The 20,421-nt window shown below is 43.6% G+C and overlaps 1 protein-coding gene and 1 long non-coding RNA gene across 2 annotated transcripts; one reads left to right on the top strand and one right to left on the bottom strand.

The window, feature by feature from the left end:
• Window positions 1-283: 283 nt before the first annotated feature.
• Window positions 284-5,907, bottom strand: Bhlhe40 (basic helix-loop-helix family member e40). Its single transcript, XM_027931900.3, has 5 exons — window positions 5,402-5,907; window positions 5,169-5,238; window positions 4,800-4,907; window positions 3,718-3,841; window positions 284-2,336 (listed from the first exon to the last, which is right to left on the bottom strand). Exons 1-5 carry the CDS (start codon window positions 5,479-5,481, stop codon window positions 1,483-1,485), a joined length of 1,236 nt encoding a protein of 411 aa, XP_027787701.1. The 5' UTR covers window positions 5,482-5,907; the 3' UTR covers window positions 284-1,482.
• Window positions 5,908-6,894: 987 nt separating this feature from the next.
• LOC139703029 (uncharacterized) lies at window positions 6,895-18,487 on the top strand. Its single transcript, XR_011705558.1, has 2 exons — window positions 6,895-7,484; window positions 18,204-18,487. It is a non-coding gene; the product is annotated as an uncharacterized lncRNA (long non-coding RNA).
• Window positions 18,488-20,421: the final 1,934 nt, after the last annotated feature.

The following is a 20,421-nucleotide window of genomic DNA, read 5'->3' as shown; positions in this document are numbered from 1 at the left end:
CACTCAAGAGGACAACCACATCACACAACTACGTATTTTTTCAAAAATTCAGGAGACTTTCTTTCTCTTCCACAGGAAAAGGATTATTTTATTAAGTATTTTAAAACAACTACTTAACATTTATTCATAGATAAAAATATTTACAATTTCACACCTTCAGAAAGGCTCCAAAATATAAACACTGTACCTCTCCCTCGAGAAAAGAAAAATTATTCTTCTCTTCAAAAACAGGAATACATTCATTTTTCTCACTTTGTAGATCAAGTAATTATACAAATAAACATCTGAAACATTTTCCTTTTAATATATTTATATAATATATATTTATAACAGCTTTACAAATAAAGGCAACGACTTTATACCAAAACAAAAACGGAAAAAAAAAATAAAGAAAACATTGTCAATCAAGCATAGTGCATTTTGAGAAGCTGGTGCAGGACTGGCTGGACAAGTCAGGAAAACATGGGCTCTGGATCAAAAATAAAACCTCTTTGATGGAGACAGAATCCTTTTTAGCAATAAGGACACCCCATATGCTGTTGGGCAAGAGGAATTAGTTTACAGAAAGGGTCCTGCGGCACCCGGGCTTGGTTAGGCCTTTTGGAAGCTAAGCTTGGTTAAAAGGGTTGAGTCTAAAACCGAGTCTAGCTCTGCGTTAAAGGTAGCAATTGGTTATTTAGCTTTGTGCACTTTGGGGCGCTGAGGGTATGGGCATCTCTGAGACTTCATTTGGTTCCCTGGACAGCATGTCTTAACCGTGAGACCTTGAAACAGGTGCCAGAGGCCTGGGGAAGTTGTTCCCTGGCAGCTCAAAGGGGCCATTTTCAGTTCCTTAGTGAAGCGAATCACTATGAAAGCCTGAGTAGGGAACTACATTCTCTTTATTCATCGGAGGCAGGGGTGGGGAGCAGACCTGCGGAAATCTCCCCAAACCACTACCCTACCGTGTTGTGCCAGTGTCTGCTACCTCACCAGTTTAGCAGAAAGCTAGGTCTGACTACTCTCTCCTCACAGTCTGGTGAGTCACCTCCACAATAAAGGGAGAAGGGTGGGGTCCTAACAGCTGGCTCGGAGCTGCGCTCTGGAAAACCCTCTTTTGAAAGTACCATTTTCTCAAAGCCACAGACCCGACTCCCAAACTCCCAAACTGCACAGTGACTCACAAGACCAAAACTTTGAAGCTTTTGAAAATCCAGCTGATCTGTGTCAAAGGGGGCTATTCTCCAGGTAGGGAAAAGCCCCAGCTGGCTGCTATCATTCCCCCCTATGGCATCTTCCCTACGCCAAAATAAGCTTGCGATGTCCTACACCTACATAAACGCAGGCACACGCGCCTACTCGCACGCATGCGCGCGCATCCCCACTCCTTAGATTTCTCTGTACGCACAACGGAACAATCTCGCTGCACTCACAAAAACGTTGGTTTGTGTTTTTGGAAGTAGGAAAGAAGGAAAGCGAAGCGGCAGGATCCCCCTAAAGAGTTTAGTCTTTGGTTTCTAAGTTTAAAGGCGGGATCTGCTTCAGGGCCTGGAGCAAGGCGGAAGAGTCGAGGGATGGATGGGCGGACAAGGGAGAAGGGAGTCTCTGCGGCATAAGCAAGGGAGTGGAGATCTTGTCTGGGTTCATGAAGCTGGTGAGCGCAGCGGCGGAGGCGTTGAGGCCCGGGTACAACACCGGCACTGAGGTTGGGTACCAGCACTTCTCCAGCATGGGCAGGTAGGCAGTTGCTGATGGTGGGATCAGATAGAAAGGCAGGCAAAAGGGAGGCTGGTGCGGGTGTGGGCCCAGGAACGGGTTGCTGATCAGGTCACTGCTAGGGAAGTGGCCTTCGTCATCTGACACCTGCATTCGGCTCTTCTTCGTAGGGGGTTCTTCGGATTCTTGCTTAATGGTGCCGATCCGGTCTCCCACTGTGAACCTGCGTCCATGGTCACTTTTGAAGTACGGCTGCTCATTGCGCAAATCGCCCTTCTCAGATTCTCCCCCGTAGCCACTGTCTGTGTCTGTGTCGCTGCCGCTCTGCTCCCCACTTGAGGGAGCAAATGTCCGCTGGATGACTGGTACACAGTTTTTGCCAGGGCCTTCCAAGCCTTTAGCCAGAGAGCTGGCTTTCTCCTTGAAGTCCATCCCTTTGGGAGCTGGGTCTGATGGTTTCCGGGAAGTGCCACCCTGCAGCAGCTCAGAGGCCACACGGTGGAGGTGAGTGACAAGCTGCGAAGACTTCAGGTCCCGAGTGTTCTCATGCTTGGCTAGGTACTGAAGCACTTCCCGGGCACACGTCTGGAAACCTGAGCAGAACATCTCTTGACCTGCTTCCACGTTTCTCCCCAGCTCACCTGAAGAGACAAAGAACCAAAGGAACATGTTTCAGAGGGCTCTGCATCTGGGGCTTTCTGTTGTGTTAAAAAAAAAAAAAAAAAAAAAAGCATTTGCTAATTTTCAATTCATTTCTAACTTCAAATGTAACATGTTCAGAGGAAAAAAATACACTGAAAAGTTTTAAAAAATAAACATGAACATCTATAACCCTAGCATTGAGAGATTTGGGGGAACAGGGTGCTGAATATTGAATCCAGGGCCTCATAGATGCTAAGCACCTACTCTGCCATTGAGTGACACCCCCAGCCCCCAAATATGACTTTTAATGGCTGCATAATAGAAATGGGCCATTATTAGTAAAGATGGATATTTCTGCTCTTGCTGAATTTGTAGATTATTCCAGAGTTTTTGCTGTGACAGTGTAACAAACATTCTGATATATTTTTAAACCCAAGAGTTGAATGATAGAAAATCAGTCTCACTGGGGCAATATGCACAAGGCCAGACAATCATAAAATAAACAATGAAATATCATCTAAAGTAAATTTATTTTCAATGATTTATAAAAGGTATATCCCCACTGTCAACTTTAGGCTATTTCTAAGTCTTTTACATGTATTCTATCCATGATCCCCCCCAAATTAGGTCTGATCATCTTTTATTTTTAATGAGGGAGCTGGCAGAAACACTTGCTGGGTTTTTGTGATTCTCATCATACTGGCCACAGAAAGAAATACAGAGAAGAATGGATGTTGGCATGGGTACAGGAATTCTCTCATCTGTACAGTATTATTTGGAAAGAAGGAGACTGGAAGGTTAGAAGTATCTCTGATTCTCTGGAAGTCAGGAGAAACAAATGACGAAACTTCAGTGGTTTCGTTAGATTGTGCAATTCACTAAGATACCTAGTGGCGATTCAGGGAACCACAAGAAATGCAGGAAAAACTCCTGCTGTCATCCTGCCAGGATTGCACCCCACACGGAAAGAACAAACGGAAGAGCAAGTGATAAAGAAGCAAAGGAACAGGAAAATGCTGGGGCATACCCGTGATGTATTCTCCAAGGAGAGAGGGCTAAGAAGACAAACTATAAAACACCCACAATGCAAATTATAGGTGTCTTGGCATTTTAAAAGGGAGTAGGGAAATCTCCCAGAACCCAGAGACTCTGAAGCCAAAATGCCACAGCAACATTTTATCATTTGACTAATACGTATTCATGCCAGGTGGCACCCCGCAGCATTCCAAATGGAAAGTCTGACCTTTTGGAAAGATAAAACAAGTCTCCCTCGGTGAACCTGCACAAGCAATTGGTTGCAGGAATGTTTGCCACATCCCATGTAGAGCCCAGGGGCTCTCTATCTGTGCACAACTCTTAAGAGATACTAATCAGACTCACCCGCTTGTAAACCACTCTGCAGAGCAATAATTTTCTGCTGCTGCTGATCAATCAGGTTTGTTAGTGCTTTCACATGCTTCAAGGTAAGTTCCAGAACTACTGCTTTTTCCAAGTGACCCAAAGTCTGGAATGAAAAGAGCTTTAGTCAGCGGTGAGGTCACAGAAGTCCCACCTCTGGGACACTTATTAGCAATGAGAAATGTCTATAAAGGGGGAAAAAGAATAGAATAGCCTTTCCTGGTTGGCTGAATTTCATTTTAACTTTGCAGATAACATTTCTAAATCCACACACATACACACACACATATATATATATACACACACACACACATACATACATACATATGATAAAAGGATAAAAAACACATGTCATTTATCTTTGGAAGCTGCAGCTACCTAAGGAGGAAGCTTTGACAGATAAATTTCTGCAGCAGCCGCCGCTGACCTTAACTCAGGGGAATCCAGAGATAACATTTCTCTGCAGTAGTGTCAACCCACGGAGGGACTTCTACTGTGTCTGCAGCCAAGAGGCTTTCCCAAGTTTTTTTCCTGACACCCTTTCAGAACTTCCAGGTCATCCAGGCTTTTTTCTTCCTCTCCAAATGCTTTCCCACACCCCACCCCCCTTTCTCTAAAGACTGCTTAAGCTTTTGGCTACTGTCAAGAAAGGGCAGGAAAAAAAAATCCCACACCAAAAGAAGCAGGCTCTCTTAATTAAAAAAGGGGGGGGGGCTGGGGAATTGGGTAAAAAAAACCCTGCACATTCTTAGTTTTTTCCTTTAAATCAGGAAAACTAGAGAATTCTAAAAATGGCCAGAAGGAAAAATCTTAAGCTCCCAAAAAGGAGGCCGGCAGTTGTTGGAGCCAACTTGGAGAGGTCCAAGAGCTTCTCACCTCATTTGCATAGGGCCAGAAAATCTCAGGACTGGGGAAGGGTACCCCTGCACCAAGTCACCTGCCAGCTTTGGTCGGGCCATCTAGACTAGTCTGCAATTCCCCGCGACGCCTGCAGGCGGCGGGTGACCCCGGCCCGCCCTCTGGGCAGAAGAGCTACATTGGAGAGAGGCCAGCTTCTCACTTACTGTAAGTTTGAGATGTTCGGGTAGGAGATCCTTCAGCTGGGCGATGCACTCGTTAATCCGGTCACGTCTCTTTTTCTCGATGAGCCGGTGTGGCAGTTTGTAGGTCTCCTGCAAAGCGCACGAAAAGGCGGTGGGCAAGGGGATGCGAAACCTCCCTTCCTCCACACCCCGCCGCAATGAAAAAAGTCTGGTTAAGGAGCAGAGTCGCACCCAGAACCACCTTTTGCCCCTTCTTTTCCAAGTCACTTAGTAGTGGCACCGAACCCACAGTTTGCATCTCCCCCGCCAACCTCAAAGCAAGAAAACTTTTCTTGGAAACTTAGCGGGCAGCTAGGGACTGCGGCGCGGGGTCCCCAGGGGTGCACTTACCTTGCTGTCCTCGCTCCGCTTTACTCCCCGCCTCGACTTGTACACTTGGTAGATGTGGGCAAAATCCATTCTGCAGGGAGAGAGCCAAGAAGGGTCGTGACTTTCCGTGCGCACAGGCTGCAGGCGCCCTATCGGGCGTAGAGTCCCCGGAGGCGCCCGCAGCAGCTAAGTTGAAAGGCACAGGACCCAGGGCTGCAGTGGAGGCTTGAAGAGGCCAGAGAATGCCAACTTACCCTGGTAGGTCTCCGTGCTCCAGTCCTGGTGCTTTGGGCAGACAGGCAGGGGGTGGTTGCGCGCTGGGGATCCGCTCCATGGCGCGGCGATCCGGGGCCACTGTGCGCTCCTGTCTGCACTTAGCGGAGCGTCGGGCTGAAGAGTGTCCTGAAGCAGGTTTCGAGGGTCTCTCCGCAGAGGTTTCTCTGAGCCTGAGTTCCCTGAAATGCGCAGAGCTGCTGCGAGCTGCGGCTTTGAGGTGTTGCTTCAGTTGGGGGCGTGCATGGCCGGGTGTCCTCGCGGCCTCTGGCTCCAGGCTCTGCGCACAGACTGGCGGTGTGTGCACCCTGCGCTGTCTGCACCGTGCGAGCCAAGTGAATGAGAAGTGGGGCGGGCAGGGAGGCGGGAGGGAACGGGGGAGCAGTTAGGGCGGAGTGTGTGTGGGGGGGGACGAGCCGAGGAGTAATGGAGAGGCTGCGGGCTGGGTTAAATGGGAGCGAGTGGGTGGGTTGGAGCTACGTGTTCTACCCTGTGACTCCAGGCACGTCTGGCCGCTGCCGGGGAGGGAAGGAGCGACCTGCCCGCCCTCCCCCGGCTTCATCACATGAGTCTCACGTGTTGGACAACGCTCTGGCTGGCTGCGAGGGAGCCCCCACCCCCAGCCCTGGCCCCAGGTGTCTGCGGCTGCGGCCTCCTTTCCCCGAAGAGGGGGTGGCAGCGCAGCCTGGGTCCTGCCCAGCTGGGTGGGGGGCGCGGAAGCTGGAAGGAACCGGGGAGCTGGGGGAGGGGGAGAGTTGGTAACGTGGGCGAACCTGCCCCAGGGAAATGAAGTAAGTTCCCGTCTCCTGGGAGGGAACGGGGGAGGACGGATCCGCCCGCGTCTGACTCAAGCCGGGAGAGGAATATCCCCTCGCTTGCTTCAGCCCAACCCTCTTCCTCCTCCCCCGCCCAGCCCGCTCGGAGGAACCGGCGCACAGCGGAGGGAGTCGCCCGGCCCCTCTGCCATCCCCAGAGGCTGGGGTTTCTTTCCGTCCCGGCTTCCCTGCCCCCACCGCTCAGCCCCGTGTCCAGGAATTGCCCGCCTTGGGGAGGGACCGAGGGGCGGGGCGGATGTCACCCCATGGGAAGCGGGCTGGCGGCCAAGCGCAGGGGCAGCCGAGGCCGCCGCCGAGCACGCCGCGCGCACCTGACCGCCGAGGGTGTGAGCCGCGGGCCCCTTGCTCCCCCGGAGCTCCGCTCCTGGGCACAGCCTGCAGGCGGACAGGCACCCACTTGTGCACCCCCCCGTGGGTGCCCCTCTGCCCCTACCCACCCTGGCCAGTCAAGCACAGAAAGACACCGGGCGCGGTGCCCAGCGTTCCCTCCCTCCCTCTGCCCCCTCTGAAGCAGAGGCGTCCGGGTCGCCTCCCCTCCGGCTGCAGCGTTACACAACCGCGGCGGCGGCGCCTGCCCTGCAGCAGCGCGGGGCGTGACGCTTCACGTGGCCAGTCTTGGGCCGCAGCGCTGTGGACTGGGAGCCCCACCGCGCTGGCTCGAGCTAAGACCCCAGGAAGGTGGTGTGCCAGCCGGGGTCAATCGTCATTCTGCTGCCACGAACTTCGGTGGCGCTGTTTTTCGGTGTGTTGCAGAAGGGAAGAGAGAAGGGAAGAGAAAAACCAGCAGGAAGAAAACTCTCCGCCTATCACAGTGAAATCTTCGCATTCATTCAGTCGACACTTTTATTGGGTTCCTTGTGTTAGGCCTAGTGCCCGGTGGATCAAACAGGGATCCTGTCCTTGAACTTACAGAAACCCCGGGGAAGGATAGATAGGACAATGAGGAGAAGGCAGCCCTGGGAAAAATACATAAGGGCCCCTGGCTAGCAGGAAATAAAAAGAGGTGAAGGTGCTTTTTGTCGTTTTGTTTTTAATTGACATTTACCAAAGTGCTTAGGTAGAAGCGGGAGAAGTTAACCCAGAACCTGGGGCAAAAAGACCTCCTCTAGAGGCCCCAGGTCTTCAAGATCTCACTTAGGCCTCCGGAGGCCTCTGCCTACCTTCCCAGGAAAAGTCCCGTCTCTGTGACCTGGAGCAGAGAAAACAGCTGAAACTCCAATCCTGCGATGTGAGTAGCCTTGATACTGTCAGAGGAGGTAGCCAGTGGAAATTCATGACTAAAATAAGGCCTGGCTGGGGATTTCACTGACCTCTGCGCTCTCCTGCCCTGCGAGTTCGGGGAGTTGAGAGATGACTGTAAACCTTTCCCACTACGCTTCAGGTCAGTCACCCCGTTGCTGAATGACCTTGCAGTGGGAAACATTGGGAGAAAAATGAGGTCATTGCTGGGACTGGGCGAGGACTGGCATCGGGCGCACTTTGCTGGGGGTCAGTCTTAATTGACAGTGTCTTTGACAACGTGGAGAATTGACCAAACAGGGAGTGTGTTTCCTTCAGATCACTTTGGAGAGCTTCCACTTCCTGTTTATGTTTCACAAGCGTCAAACCCATTAGCAAGTGTGAAATGTGCCTCAATTTCTAACTGCTAACTGGGGTGACCTCACTTCGGGGCTTAGAGATCCCTCCCTCCCTAGAGCCGATTTTTGCTGGCTTGTTATCAGCCATCTCTCTGGAGGAAATAAATGTGTCCCACCTTACTCCTGCCAGGTGGGCAGTAGGACCAGAGGCAGAGAGGGGACTGGAGTCCACCCTGGGTATGTGCTTCAGCCTGGGGTAACCTGCTCTATTGCACGACTTTAATAAACGTGAGGAGTTGTCATGACTGCGTCAAAACCAAAGTTCTGCTACGAAATAAGCTCTGGAAGAGGAAGGGATTTATGTCCCCCTCTGCTGTCACCCCCCCCCCCATGCCACCATTTCTGCTTGAGTGACTCATGACAATATCATTCTGAAGTCTTTGAATTTATCAAGACGTTTTGCTCTCACTTGTTCTACATCTGTAAATAATAAAACAGGACATTTCCTACTTTTTATTCGTTCTAAATATACTCTCAAGTTTCAAGAACTATCCCCATCCTACCATGTCCTGATTTCTTCTTATTTTAAAAATCTGTTCTTCTCTCTATAGTTTACTGCTTTTTTAAAAAATTAAACAACATAATTCCTTCCCAGCGAGTATCTTTCCATCTGAAGAATCTCACTATTTCAGTATATAATCTTTTATAGATACTTTACGGTTTACCACGTGCTAGTTTTTAGATTGCGTGCATGCTAAAATCTTTGTGCATGATAATTTATTCATTCCTTATCACCACTTTATGTGGCTGGTACTAGTATTAGCTTAGTTCACTTAACACATATATTTATTGAGAGCCACTTTGCCTCAGGCACTGAACTAGGTCCTAGTGGTATGTAACTCATACCCTTTGGAAAATTGAGGCTCAGGGAGGTTAAATAGTGTGCCCCAGATTGCATAATCTGGGATAAGACCTCAGGTTTGTTGGACTTCAAAGTTTGTGCTATTAATCGCTATACTTCTGGCTGTCTGGTAGGGCTATATAGGTTGTACACTGCTCAACTCCAGAGGGAGCTGTTCATACTGCAGTCCATGCGAGAGACCCTCTGGAGTGGTGTAACTGAGCACCTGCCCTTGGTTATCTTGCCATTTTGCAGCCCTCCCTGATGTTTTATTTCTTCCAAGTACAGAAAAAAATGTAATTTTCTATAAAGGAAGCATGAGTATTTCTCTTTTTTCCCAGTGGGGATCAGCATGTTGGTGGCCTGATGTTGTATATTGGTAAGAGTCTATGTTGTTGCTGTCTGCGGTAACTCCCGGGTCTTTCCCACACAGGTTGGAGTCCATGATCCCCTCACAGTATCTACACCTCGCTTGCTCAGATTTTGTTCACTTTTTGCCAGTTTATGGAGCCTCCGATTTTTAAAATGACAGATCATAGTAAGAAGTACAGTGTATTATGACGTGTGTGTGTCAACCTGTCTTATGCATAGAGCAGCCCAGACTTAGTTGGGCTATAGCAATAAGCTACCATGACCCTCATACCAGCAGTCCTAAATAACCATTGCTCACTTAAAAATGTTTTAAAACCACTTAGGAAAAAAATAGTCCAAAGCATTCCAGACAAAAAGCTCGCAAACAATACTTCCCCTTGGCATATGCATTCATATATTTTTCTAGTCTAATCTATTTTATTAAAAGAACGATATTCTGGTCTTGATGTGCAAAGTTGGTTTCACAACCCTCCAATCCAATAGATCCCGACTTGCAGTTTGAAAATTTGCTCTTCAATAGGGATTGAGTTCTCATTTTTTGCCCCCACAAGCAAGAGATGAGTAGTGTCTGCACATTTGAACATCTTCCAAACCACTCAGAAAAAATGTTAAGTGAGCCCTGGGTGGATTCAAGGATGTAGATGTCTTTGTCCAGGAAAGCATCTGTAAATTCCTACCCTTTGTTCTATATATAGAATCAACCTCCTCATTCTTTGCTCCTTAAACAAAACAAACTCTATGTTTACTTTATTGAGAGATAAACGTCTAGTAAAATACAAGGGTTCATGAATTTTGGTCAATGTGTGTATCTTCACAGACATTTCCTGTTAAAGTGTGGATCTTAAGTGGTTACCTGCTAAAGGCTTGATCACCGGCCCCTGGGGCTATTGGGAGGTGTGGTACCCTTAAGAGGCGGGGCCCAGTGAATGGAAGTTAGGTAATTGGGGGCGTGCCCTTGATAGGAATATTAGTGAGGATCCCTCCTCTTCAGCTCAGCTTACTCCAGGCTCCCTGCCATGATGTTTTTCCTCATCACAGGCCCAAAGCAAGGGGCCTGCCAACCATGGCCTGGAACCCCTGACATCGTAAGCCAAAATAAATCTTTCTTCCCCGTTCATTTATTATAGTACCAGGAATGTTCTACCCCTTAGTGACATATCCAGACCATTTAGTTTTTATATTTTGAGACAGAGCTCACTTAAATTGCCTAGGCTGGCCTTGAACTCACGAGCTTCCTGCTTGGGCTTCCCAGGTCACAGATTCCCACCTCAGTACCCAGCTGAATGTTTTTTGTTTTTTTGTACCAGGGTTTGAACTCAAGGGTGCTTAACCATTGAGCTGTATCCCCAGCCCTTTTTATATTTTGTTTAGAGAGGGTCTCGCTAAGTTGCCAAGATTGGCTTTGAACTAGGGATCCTCCTACCCCAGCCTCCAAAGCTGCTGGGATTATAGGCATGTGCCTCCTCGACCTGCCTGAATGTATTCTTTTGAGAAAAATTTCTGTTGCTTCACGTTTTTGAGATTCTTCTACATTGTTGCCTATATCAGAAATTCATCTATTATTAATATTATTATTGAGTATATTTTATTGTATGCATTTAACACAATTTGTTTTCCTAGTCTCTACTGAATGGGTATTTGGTTTGTTTCCAGTTTGGGATGGTTAGGAATGAGGCTGCAGTTCATGTCCCTATAGGAGTCTTTGTGAATGTACATTTTCTTGGCTAAATATCAGGGGTGGAGTTCTTGGGTCATAGGTTAAATATATGTTTAACTTTATTACAATTTGCCAAACAGATCACCAAAGGGGTGTTACCATTTTACAATACCAACAGCAATATACAAAGTTTCCAATTGCTCCACATCCTCAACAACATTAGTCTTGACAGATTTTCATATTTTATTTTGAGCATTCTAATGGGTCTGAAATGGTATTGGTATTGGCTTTATTTTGCATTTTCCTGCAAATTAATAAAGATGAGCACCTTTTTAGGTGCTAAGTGGTCCTTAATATATCTTCTTTTGTGAAGTATTTGTCCAAATTTTTGCTTGGTTTTTAAATTGGATTATTCACCTTTTAAAAAATGTTGTATATAGAAATATAATTCATTTATCTATATTGACCTCATATCCTGCAATTTGGATATTTTATTTTATTGTTGATTTGTAAGTGTTCCTTACATACAAGTACTTGGTCAGCAACATGATTTTATTGTTTATCTTTTATAATTAGAATTTTAAATTTTTATAAAGTTCAGTTTTTCAATATTTTCTTTTACAGTTTGTGTATATGTAAGTGTATTCATCTTTTTCAAAAACTTGGGGATGACTGAAGTAAAAAATATTCTATTATGTTTTTTCCTATGAGCTTTATAGGTATGATTTTTTTTTTTTTTTTTTTTTTTTTTTTTTTTGGTACAAGGGATTGAACCCAGGGGTGCTTAACTGCTGAGCTATATCTCCAGCCCTTCTTATTTATTTATATTTTTGTATTCTGAGCAGAGTCTTACTAAGTTGGTTGGGGCCTCATTAAGTTGGCTTTGAACTTGAGATCCTGCCTCAGCCTCCCAAGCTGCTGGATATACAGGCATGTGCCACCATACCCGACTATAGATAAAATTCTTATATTTAGGTCTGTGATCTATCTTGAAATAATTTTTGTTTGTGGAGTGAAAAAGAGTTAAGATTTAGTGTTTTGTTTCAGCAATGTTTAAAGAGGCTTTCCCTTCCAGTTGGATTGACTTTATGACTTAGTTGAAAATTCACCATACATGTGTGGTTCTACTTATATACTTTCTATTTTCTTCCCTTGGTGTATTTGCCTAGGCACTGCTAATACCACACTTTCTTGATTACTGGGGCTTTATAGAAATCTTGAAATCAACTAGTGCAAATCTTTCAGCTTTTTCCTTTTTAAAGATTGGTTTGGCTATTTTAGGTTCCTTTCATTACTGTGTACATTTTAGATTCAGCTTCTTTTTCCTTCTTTAACTATTCTTGCTAATATTTCTTAAATATTTATTTTTTAGTTGGACACAATACCTTTATTTTATTTATTTTTATGTGGTGCTGAGGATCAAACCCAGGGCCTCACATTTGCTAGGCGAGTGCTCTACCGATGAGCCACAACTCCAGCCCTATTCTTGCTAATATTTTAATAGGATTAGTATAACCAATACCATAATCAGAACGCAGAATTTTTCTTTCACAACAAAATTTTCTCATGCTGTCCCTTTATAGTCATATTTATTCTTAACCCTTAGCAATCACAAATCTGTTCTCCATGTCTGTAATTTATTATTTAAAGAATATTATATAAATGGAATCATATAGTTTATAAGCATTTGAGATTTATATTTTTTCACCTAGCGTAAGTCTTTTGAGATTTATCTGAGTAATTGGGTAAACATAGTAATTGGGCATACATAGTAAGTTTCTTTTTCATCATTGATTAGTATTCCATTTTATGGATATACCATAGTTTGTTTAATCATTCATCCACTTAAGCACATTCAGGTTGTTCCAGTTTGGGGATATTAGCAATAAGCCTGCTGTGAACATTTGTGTACATGTTTTCCTGTGGACATCAGGGGGTTTTGTTGTTGTTTTTCTTTCTCTCTGACACTTAGGGGTACATTTAATTACTAGGTCAATGAGCAATGTATTTTTAGTTTTTTAGGCAACTGACAAACTTTGCTTAAATAACTGTACCATTTCACACTGCCCATTGCAATGTGTGACAGATCTTGTTTCTCTGCATCCCTGCCATCATTTAGTATTGTCATTACTTTTCATTATAGCTGTTTTTCAAATAGGTCTGTAGTACCAGGTATCCTTTTTATTTTTGATTTCTAATTTGTTAGTATTGATTCAGAAGATACACTCTTAGAGTTTAATTCTTTGACATTTATTAAAACTTCTCCCTCCCTGTACCCCATCTGGTGCTGGGGTTGGGACCAGGAGTCTCATGCATGCTAAGCACATGCTGTACTACTGATCTATACCCTTAGCCCTTAAAACCTCTTTCATGGCCCATCATACAGTCTATCTTGAAGAATGTTCCTGATGAGTTTTAAAAGAATGTATATTCTACAGTTGTTGGTATATTATTTTATAAAATTAATTGGGCCAAGTTGGTAGATAGTGTTGCTAAAATATAATGTAGCTCTAACTATTTTTTTTGTCCATTTACTCATCAATTACTGAGAGTTACTGTCCATTTATCTCATCTTACTGAGAGTTAAAATCTCTGCAGTCAGTGGTAGATTTGTCCATGTCTGTAAACTTTTGATTTATACATTTTGAAGTTCTATTATTAGCTGCATATACATTTTTGATTTATACATGTTCTTGATGTTTTTATCATTAATACTTTCTCCTTTTTTAATCTTCAGTAATATAATTATTTTGAAGTCTACTTTGATAACTACACCTGCTTTTTAAAATTTTATTTATTCTTATTAGTCATATATGACAGCAAAATGCAGTTCAATTTATATTACACAAATAGAGTACAATTTTTCATGTCTGGTTGTAAACAAAGTAGAATCACACTGTTCGTGTCTTAATATACTTACTTAGGGTAATGATGTCCATCTCATTCCACTATCTTTCCTACCCCCATCCCTCCCCTTTCCCTATCTAAAGTTCGTCTATTCCTTCCATGCTGCCCGCCCCGTCCCCATTATGAATCAGCCTCCTTATATCAGAGAAGACATTTGGAATTTGGGTTTTTTGGGATTGGCTTAATTCACTTAGCATGATATTCTTCAACTCCATCCATTTCCCTGCAAATGCCATGATTTTATTCTCTTTTAATGCTGAGTAATATTCCATTGTGTATATATATATATATATATACCACATTTTCTTTATCCATTCATCTACTGAAGGGCATCTAGGGTGGTTCCACAGTTTAGCTATTGTGAATTGTACTGCTATAAACATTGATGTGGCTGTGTCCCTGTAGTATGCTGTTTTAAGTCCTTTGGGTATAAGCCGAGGAGTGGGATAGCTGGGTCAACTGTTGGTTCCATTCCTAGTTTTCCAAGGAATCTCCTACTGCTTTCCAGATTGGGCGCACCAATTTGCAGTCCCACCAGCAATGTATGAGTGTGCCTTTCCCCCCATATCCTCGCCAACACTTATTGTTGTTTGTATTCTTAACAGCTGTCATTCTAACTGGAGTGAGATGAAAATGTTTTTTTTAATATATATATTTTTAGTTGTGAATGAACCTTTGTTTTTATTCATTTATTTTTATGTGGTGAACACAGTGCCTCACACATGCTAGGCAAGCGTGCTACCACTGAGCCACGACCCCAGCCTGCTTTTTATATTTCATGTTTGTGTAGTATGCTTTTTTTCTGTCTACCCTTATACTTTCAACCTGTGTCTTTATAATTGAATTTTTTAAATAAAAAAATTAATTGGAGATGGACACAATACCTTTATTTTATTCATTTATTTTAATGATCAAACCCAGTGCCTCATATGTGCTAGCTAAGTGCTTCACTGCTGAGCTACATACCCAGCTCCTATAATTGAATTTTGTATTCAGAAATAACATATTGTTGGATTTTGCATTGATTTTAAGCTGACAATCTCTCTCTCTCTCTCTCTCTCTCTCTCTCTCTCTCTGGTACTAGGGATTAAACTCAGAGGTGTTCTACCACTAAGCTATATCCCCAGTTATTTTAATTTTTTTTTTCATTTTGTGTCAGGGGCTTGCTAAGTTACCCAGGCTGGTCTTGAATTTGCAGTCTTCTTGCCTCAGCCTCCCAGGTTGCTGGAATTGCAGGTGTGTACCACCCGGCCTGAATATAATCTATACTTTTTAAAATTTCATATCAGAGATTGAACTCAGAGTCACTTAACTGCTGAGCCACACAACTCTAGCCCTTATTTATGTTTTATTTTGAGGCAGGGTCTTGCTGAGTTGCTTAGGGCCTTCTAAGTTGCTGAGGCTAGCTTTGAACTTGTGATCCTCTTGCCTCAGCCTCCTGAGCTGCTGGGATTACTGGCATGTGCCACTGCACCCAGCTTAATCTCTACTTTTTAATTAAAGGGCTTAATGTATTTATCTTTGATAGAATCATTATTATTGGTTTAAATTTGGGCTTAACGAACCCATATTGGTGTGTAAGTTTTACTTATCTTACTTATTCTTTGTTTCTGCTCCTACCATGTGCTGTCTCACTTTGGGTGTGTTGCATTTCAAAAATCATCCCATTTTATCTCTTTCTCTCTGTCTCTCACATACACATGAGCACATACACAGTATTTTTCTGAGACCATTCACCCCGCCATGCTGTAGAACACGAGAACTTACTCCTCCTGTGCAACTGTAATCTTGCACTCATTATCCTCCCTAGCTCTATTTTCTCTGCTCCTGCTCTGCCCAGCTCAAGTCACCACTATTCTACCCCATAGTTCTATGAGATCAGTGTTTTCAGCTTCCACATGAGAGGTCTTGCAGTACTTGTCTTTCTTTGCCTGACTTATTTCATTTACATAATCTTCTCCAGTTCTATCCATGTTGCCACAAATGACAGGAGTATAGTCCTTTTTTTTTTAGAGCTTAAATGTTATGCATAATAGTTGGGTTAATTCTGGCAAGGTTTATAGTCTTTTATGGCTGAATTACAGCACTATTGACAATATCCAAGATACGAAATCATCTAAGGTGTCCATCAGCAGATGAACAGATAAAGAAAATGTGGTTTATATATACAACGGAATATTATTCATCTATGAAAAAGAATGAAATCCTGTCACTTGCTTTCAGCTGTTTTGAGGGTGGGATTAATGCTTTGCCTTAGGCAGAGTCTGGGACCTCAGCACGGGTGAGATTCTTGAGATCTGCCTGGACTTCAAAACTGAGCTGACAGGTTTCAAGACAGCGAGAGATCTCATCCTGCTTACAGCCCAGCTGATAGCCTTTTTTATTGCTTTTTGCCCTTTGTCCCTGCTCTCTGCATCTCTGAAGAGCTCCCTCAGCCCTCATTCCCCCAGCTTTGGCTGCTCTCTGGACTCTGTAAGAACCCCAAATGCCTCACAGAGTCTTCCTGAGCCCTTCTTTCCTGCCCTCAGCATTGATGGGCAACTCCTGCACAGGCAGGCAGAGAGGTGCATGCTCACTTAGGTGGGGGCTCCCTCAGCCTAGAAGTTTGTTACCATTTCAGTTAAGTCCTCACCCGATGGTCACAAATCATTCTTCTGCCATCACAAAATGACCCTGGGTGTCTCCCTCCTGCAGAGAACTTGCTGCTCTCTTGAGTTCAGTTCATGTAGGCTTGACCCTGCTCTTGATGGGTTTTAAAAAGCAATTATTTTGAGCTTACCTGCCTTGTTTTGGTTGTTAGAGAACAGCGGTCCCTTGGAACCCTATCCATCTGATTCAGGTAGAAATGCCCTAGACGGATGGATGACAGCCTCTTAGAGATGAAAAGTATGTGAGAATCAGAAAGGAGACCAATCACATCAGAGCTGCAAATTCTAAAGCTGAGGCCAGCACAGGGGTTGTGTGTGTGTGTGTGTATGTGTGTGTGTGTCTGGCACCAGGGATTGAACCCAGGGCCACTTAACCACTAAGCCACATCCCTAGCCCCTTTTAAAAATATTTTATTTAGAGACAGGTTCTTGCTAAGTTGCTTAGGGTCTTGCCAAGTTGCTGAGGCTGGCTTTGAACTCAGGATCCTCCTGCCTCAACCTCCCAAGCCACTGGGATTAGAGGTGAGCACAGGGATTTTAAAAAGGAAAAAAAAATGAGGATTTTGTTGTGTAGTGCAGAAGTGCTAACACACATGCAAACACACACAGACTAAGGCAAGGTGGCTTTTATTTTCACAGAATGGATTGTGGGCTACAATGTGCTGCTTTCTTTGGACAACATCCCACTCCCCACTCTGCCTCTTAGGACAGCAAATCTCATATTTTATTCTGCATACTGATTACCTGGGCATCCTGTTAAAATTCAGGTTCTTTCTCAGTAGAACTAGGGTTGGGCTGAAGCTTCTGCATTTCTAACAAACTCTCAGTGCTAATGACACGTGACTGACCAGCAATGTCCTAGAGCATGTCAGCCTTCATTTTTAGGTGGATCATAGCCATAGAACTCAATCCCTTTGTGCTAAGGAGAGTTTGCAGTGTCAAGGGAACACAGGAAAGATTTTCATCAAATTGACCAAAGAAAACCAATAGTGCAGAACTGGAGGTAGCTAGAATGTGGCTGACAGTCATGCAAAGAATACTGCGGGTTTAGTGTTGAAGAAATCTAGGAGAGGTAACCTGTCAGACTGCCTTCTTTTATTTATTCATCTGTCTTTTGGGCTGGAAATATTGAACCCAGAGGTGCTTAACCATTGAGCCACATCCCCAGCCTTTTTCTTCTTCTTCTTTTTTTTAATCTTTCATTTTAAGTCAGGGTCTTGCTAAGTTGCTGAGGCTGGCTTTGCACACACAATCCTCCTGCCTCAGCCTCCGGAGCTGCCGGGAGGATAGGTGGCGTGTGCCACCATACCTGTCTTATCTCAGACTGCCTTCTCAGGTGGGGGTTTAAGTTTGTTTTGTAGTGGGAGCTGATGCTGGGCAGTTTGTGGCCATACAAAACCAGGCCTTTGACAGCTCTGCCCTCTGACTTCTGTAGGGAGGGAAGGATGGGAAAAGGATAGAGAGGCCTGGGTGGCATTAGGGAACCCCAGAGTCTGGCTATCTAAATAGACTACTGGTGGCACTGACGACTGCAGAAAATACTCATGGAATGGTTATAAATTAGCGCCCAAATCCCACCACCCCGGTTTACCTTCCAATAACCACATTTGTTTGCTTTTCATCAAAAGAGACTCAGCAATTGGGACTGTAGAGCTCTGATATTAGCTACCAGTCCCATGTTATCTACTAATGAATGACTCCAATCCACAGAAGAGAGAATAAATTTTCCTTCATTGTGTGTGCTTGTCTGTGCCATCCTAATCTCAGACAGAGATGATGAAGGTCCAAACTACCTCATCCTGTGTTAGGAAGACACATGGAGAAATCTAGATGAGGATAAAGATTTTTTTTTTAAATGTTTTTTTTTTCTATATTTATTTTTTAGTTCTCGGCGGACACAACATCTTTGTTGGTATGTGGTGCTGAGGATCGAACCCGGGCCTCACGCATGCCAGGAGAGCGCGCTACCGCTTGAGCCACATCCCCAGCCCGAGGATAAAGATTTTATTGAATGCAACTTTACCACTCAAAGAAACACAGAGAGCAGGGGAGTCTGATGTTTTGGCCACATCCAATTAAAGAAAATGTGAGGGACTTCCTTCATTTATTTAATTGAAAACATTTCCTGAGTGTCTAATATCTACCAAATACATACTGTATGAACAAAAATTTCAAGGTCATACTCTCTTAGAAATTGCAATTTTATGACCTCGAAGCTATAAGTAACCTGAAGTAAGTTGTTACGTCATCACATTCTTTTCTCTTAGGGCAACTGTTTAATAAGTAAAAATTATTCAAAATCATCATTCTCTGCCTACAAACAAGGACATTTTAACTAGAAAATAATTTGTTCTCTTAAGTACTGAAACCAAGTTTATTCAGTCATTGTCAACAGCGTTAGTTTGTTCTTGTTGTTGTTGTACCAAGGATTGAACCCAGGGGTGTTCAAACACTGAACCACATCCCCAGCCCTTTTATGTATATGTATATATATTTAATTACTTTTTGTAGTTGTAGATGGACAAAATGCCTTTATTTTTTATTTGTTTTTATGTGATGCTGAGGATCGAACCCAGTGCCTCACACATACTAGGCAAGCACTCTACTGAGCTATAACCCCAGCCTTTTTAAAATATTTTCCTAGTTGTCAGTGGACCTTATTTATTTATATGCAGTGCTGAGAACTGAACCCAGTGTCTCACACATGCTAGGCAAGTGCTCTACCACTGAGCCACAACCCCAGCACCCCCAGCCCTTTTAATTTATTTTGTGACAGGATCTTGCTAAGTTGCTTAGGGCCTTGCTACGTTGCTAAGGCTGGCCTTAAACTAGCAATTCTCCTGCCTCAGCCTCCAAAGTCTATGGGATTACAGGCATGTGCTACCACACCTGGCAATGGTGTTAGCATTCTTGATCAGCCCCCACTTCTTACTTAAAGATTTAGTTGGCTCATCTGTAATATAGAGTGACAGTAGTGTCTACTCAGAGAGCCATTGTGAAGGTAGAATTCAGTTTTTCATTTAACATACTGTTTACTGTGCCTAGCATATAAGAATGACTCAATTTATGTTGGTGACTACTGTTTATTTTTATTAATGTAATGCTACTAATTGCTTAGCCTGTCTGAGCATTTAGTCACATGGATGTAGTTTAGACATCAGTAGCATCAATAGACTTTTCTCTGCAAAATGTACTAAAGATGAACTTGGGTTCTAAGACTGGGTAAGTCTATATAAATTGTTAATTGCTGTTTGGGACCATCATCAAGGAAACAATTTAGGAGTCCTAACTTTTTGCCCAGAAAAAGGTAAAATTGACCCCCCCCACACACATTTTTTTAAATTCATGCATTATAGTTGTACATAAAGATGGGATTTGTTGTTACATATTCATACATGCACACAATATAACAACATAATTTGGTCAGTATCACGTCCCAGCATTTCTTTGACCTTTCCCAGCTTATGAGGTTGCCTAGAATAACTAATATTTTTTTTTAAAGTAAACAAGGAAATTTTAAGTTTTAGTTCAGGGCTATATGAAAATACATTATCCTGAGGAACTAAAAAGTTTTTTTTTTGAGACAGGGTCTTGCTAAGTAGCTTAGGGTCTTACTAAGTTGCTGAGGCTAGCCTCAAACTTTCAATTCCTCCTGCCTCAGCCTCCCAAGCTGCTGTGATTATAGGGTGTACCATGTGCTTAGCTCAAACCCATTTTTGAAGTATTATTCCTTAGAGTCTTAGAAGAAAATGTATACATTTTTCGATTTAGCCTGTATAAAATCGTTTCACAAAGGCTCACGCAGTTCCAAGGAGGTGTTCAGAACTCTCTGAACAATTCAGTGTTAAAATTTCTGAACAATTCAAACAATTACAGTTGACCAATGATTTAAAAAAAAAAAAGCTGTTTGACAGATAAGCTAAGTTAATGAAGATGTCTGATCTAGTGGCCAGCTGTGCACATGGACTTTGCCTGGATGTACCTTTCAATACCATTTAGTACTAATAGGGATATACGATAAGGGTAGCAAAGAAAAATAGACGAGTCATGTTTAATCAAGCTCCATATCACAATGGCCCAACAGAGTATGAAACTTTGACCAA

This window comes from Marmota flaviventris, chromosome 20 (genome assembly GCF_047511675.1).
Source record: "Marmota flaviventris isolate mMarFla1 chromosome 20, mMarFla1.hap1, whole genome shotgun sequence".
Lineage (NCBI taxonomy): Eukaryota > Metazoa > Chordata > Mammalia > Rodentia > Sciuridae > Marmota > Marmota flaviventris.
This window is presented reverse-complemented; position numbering and strand designations above follow the sequence as displayed.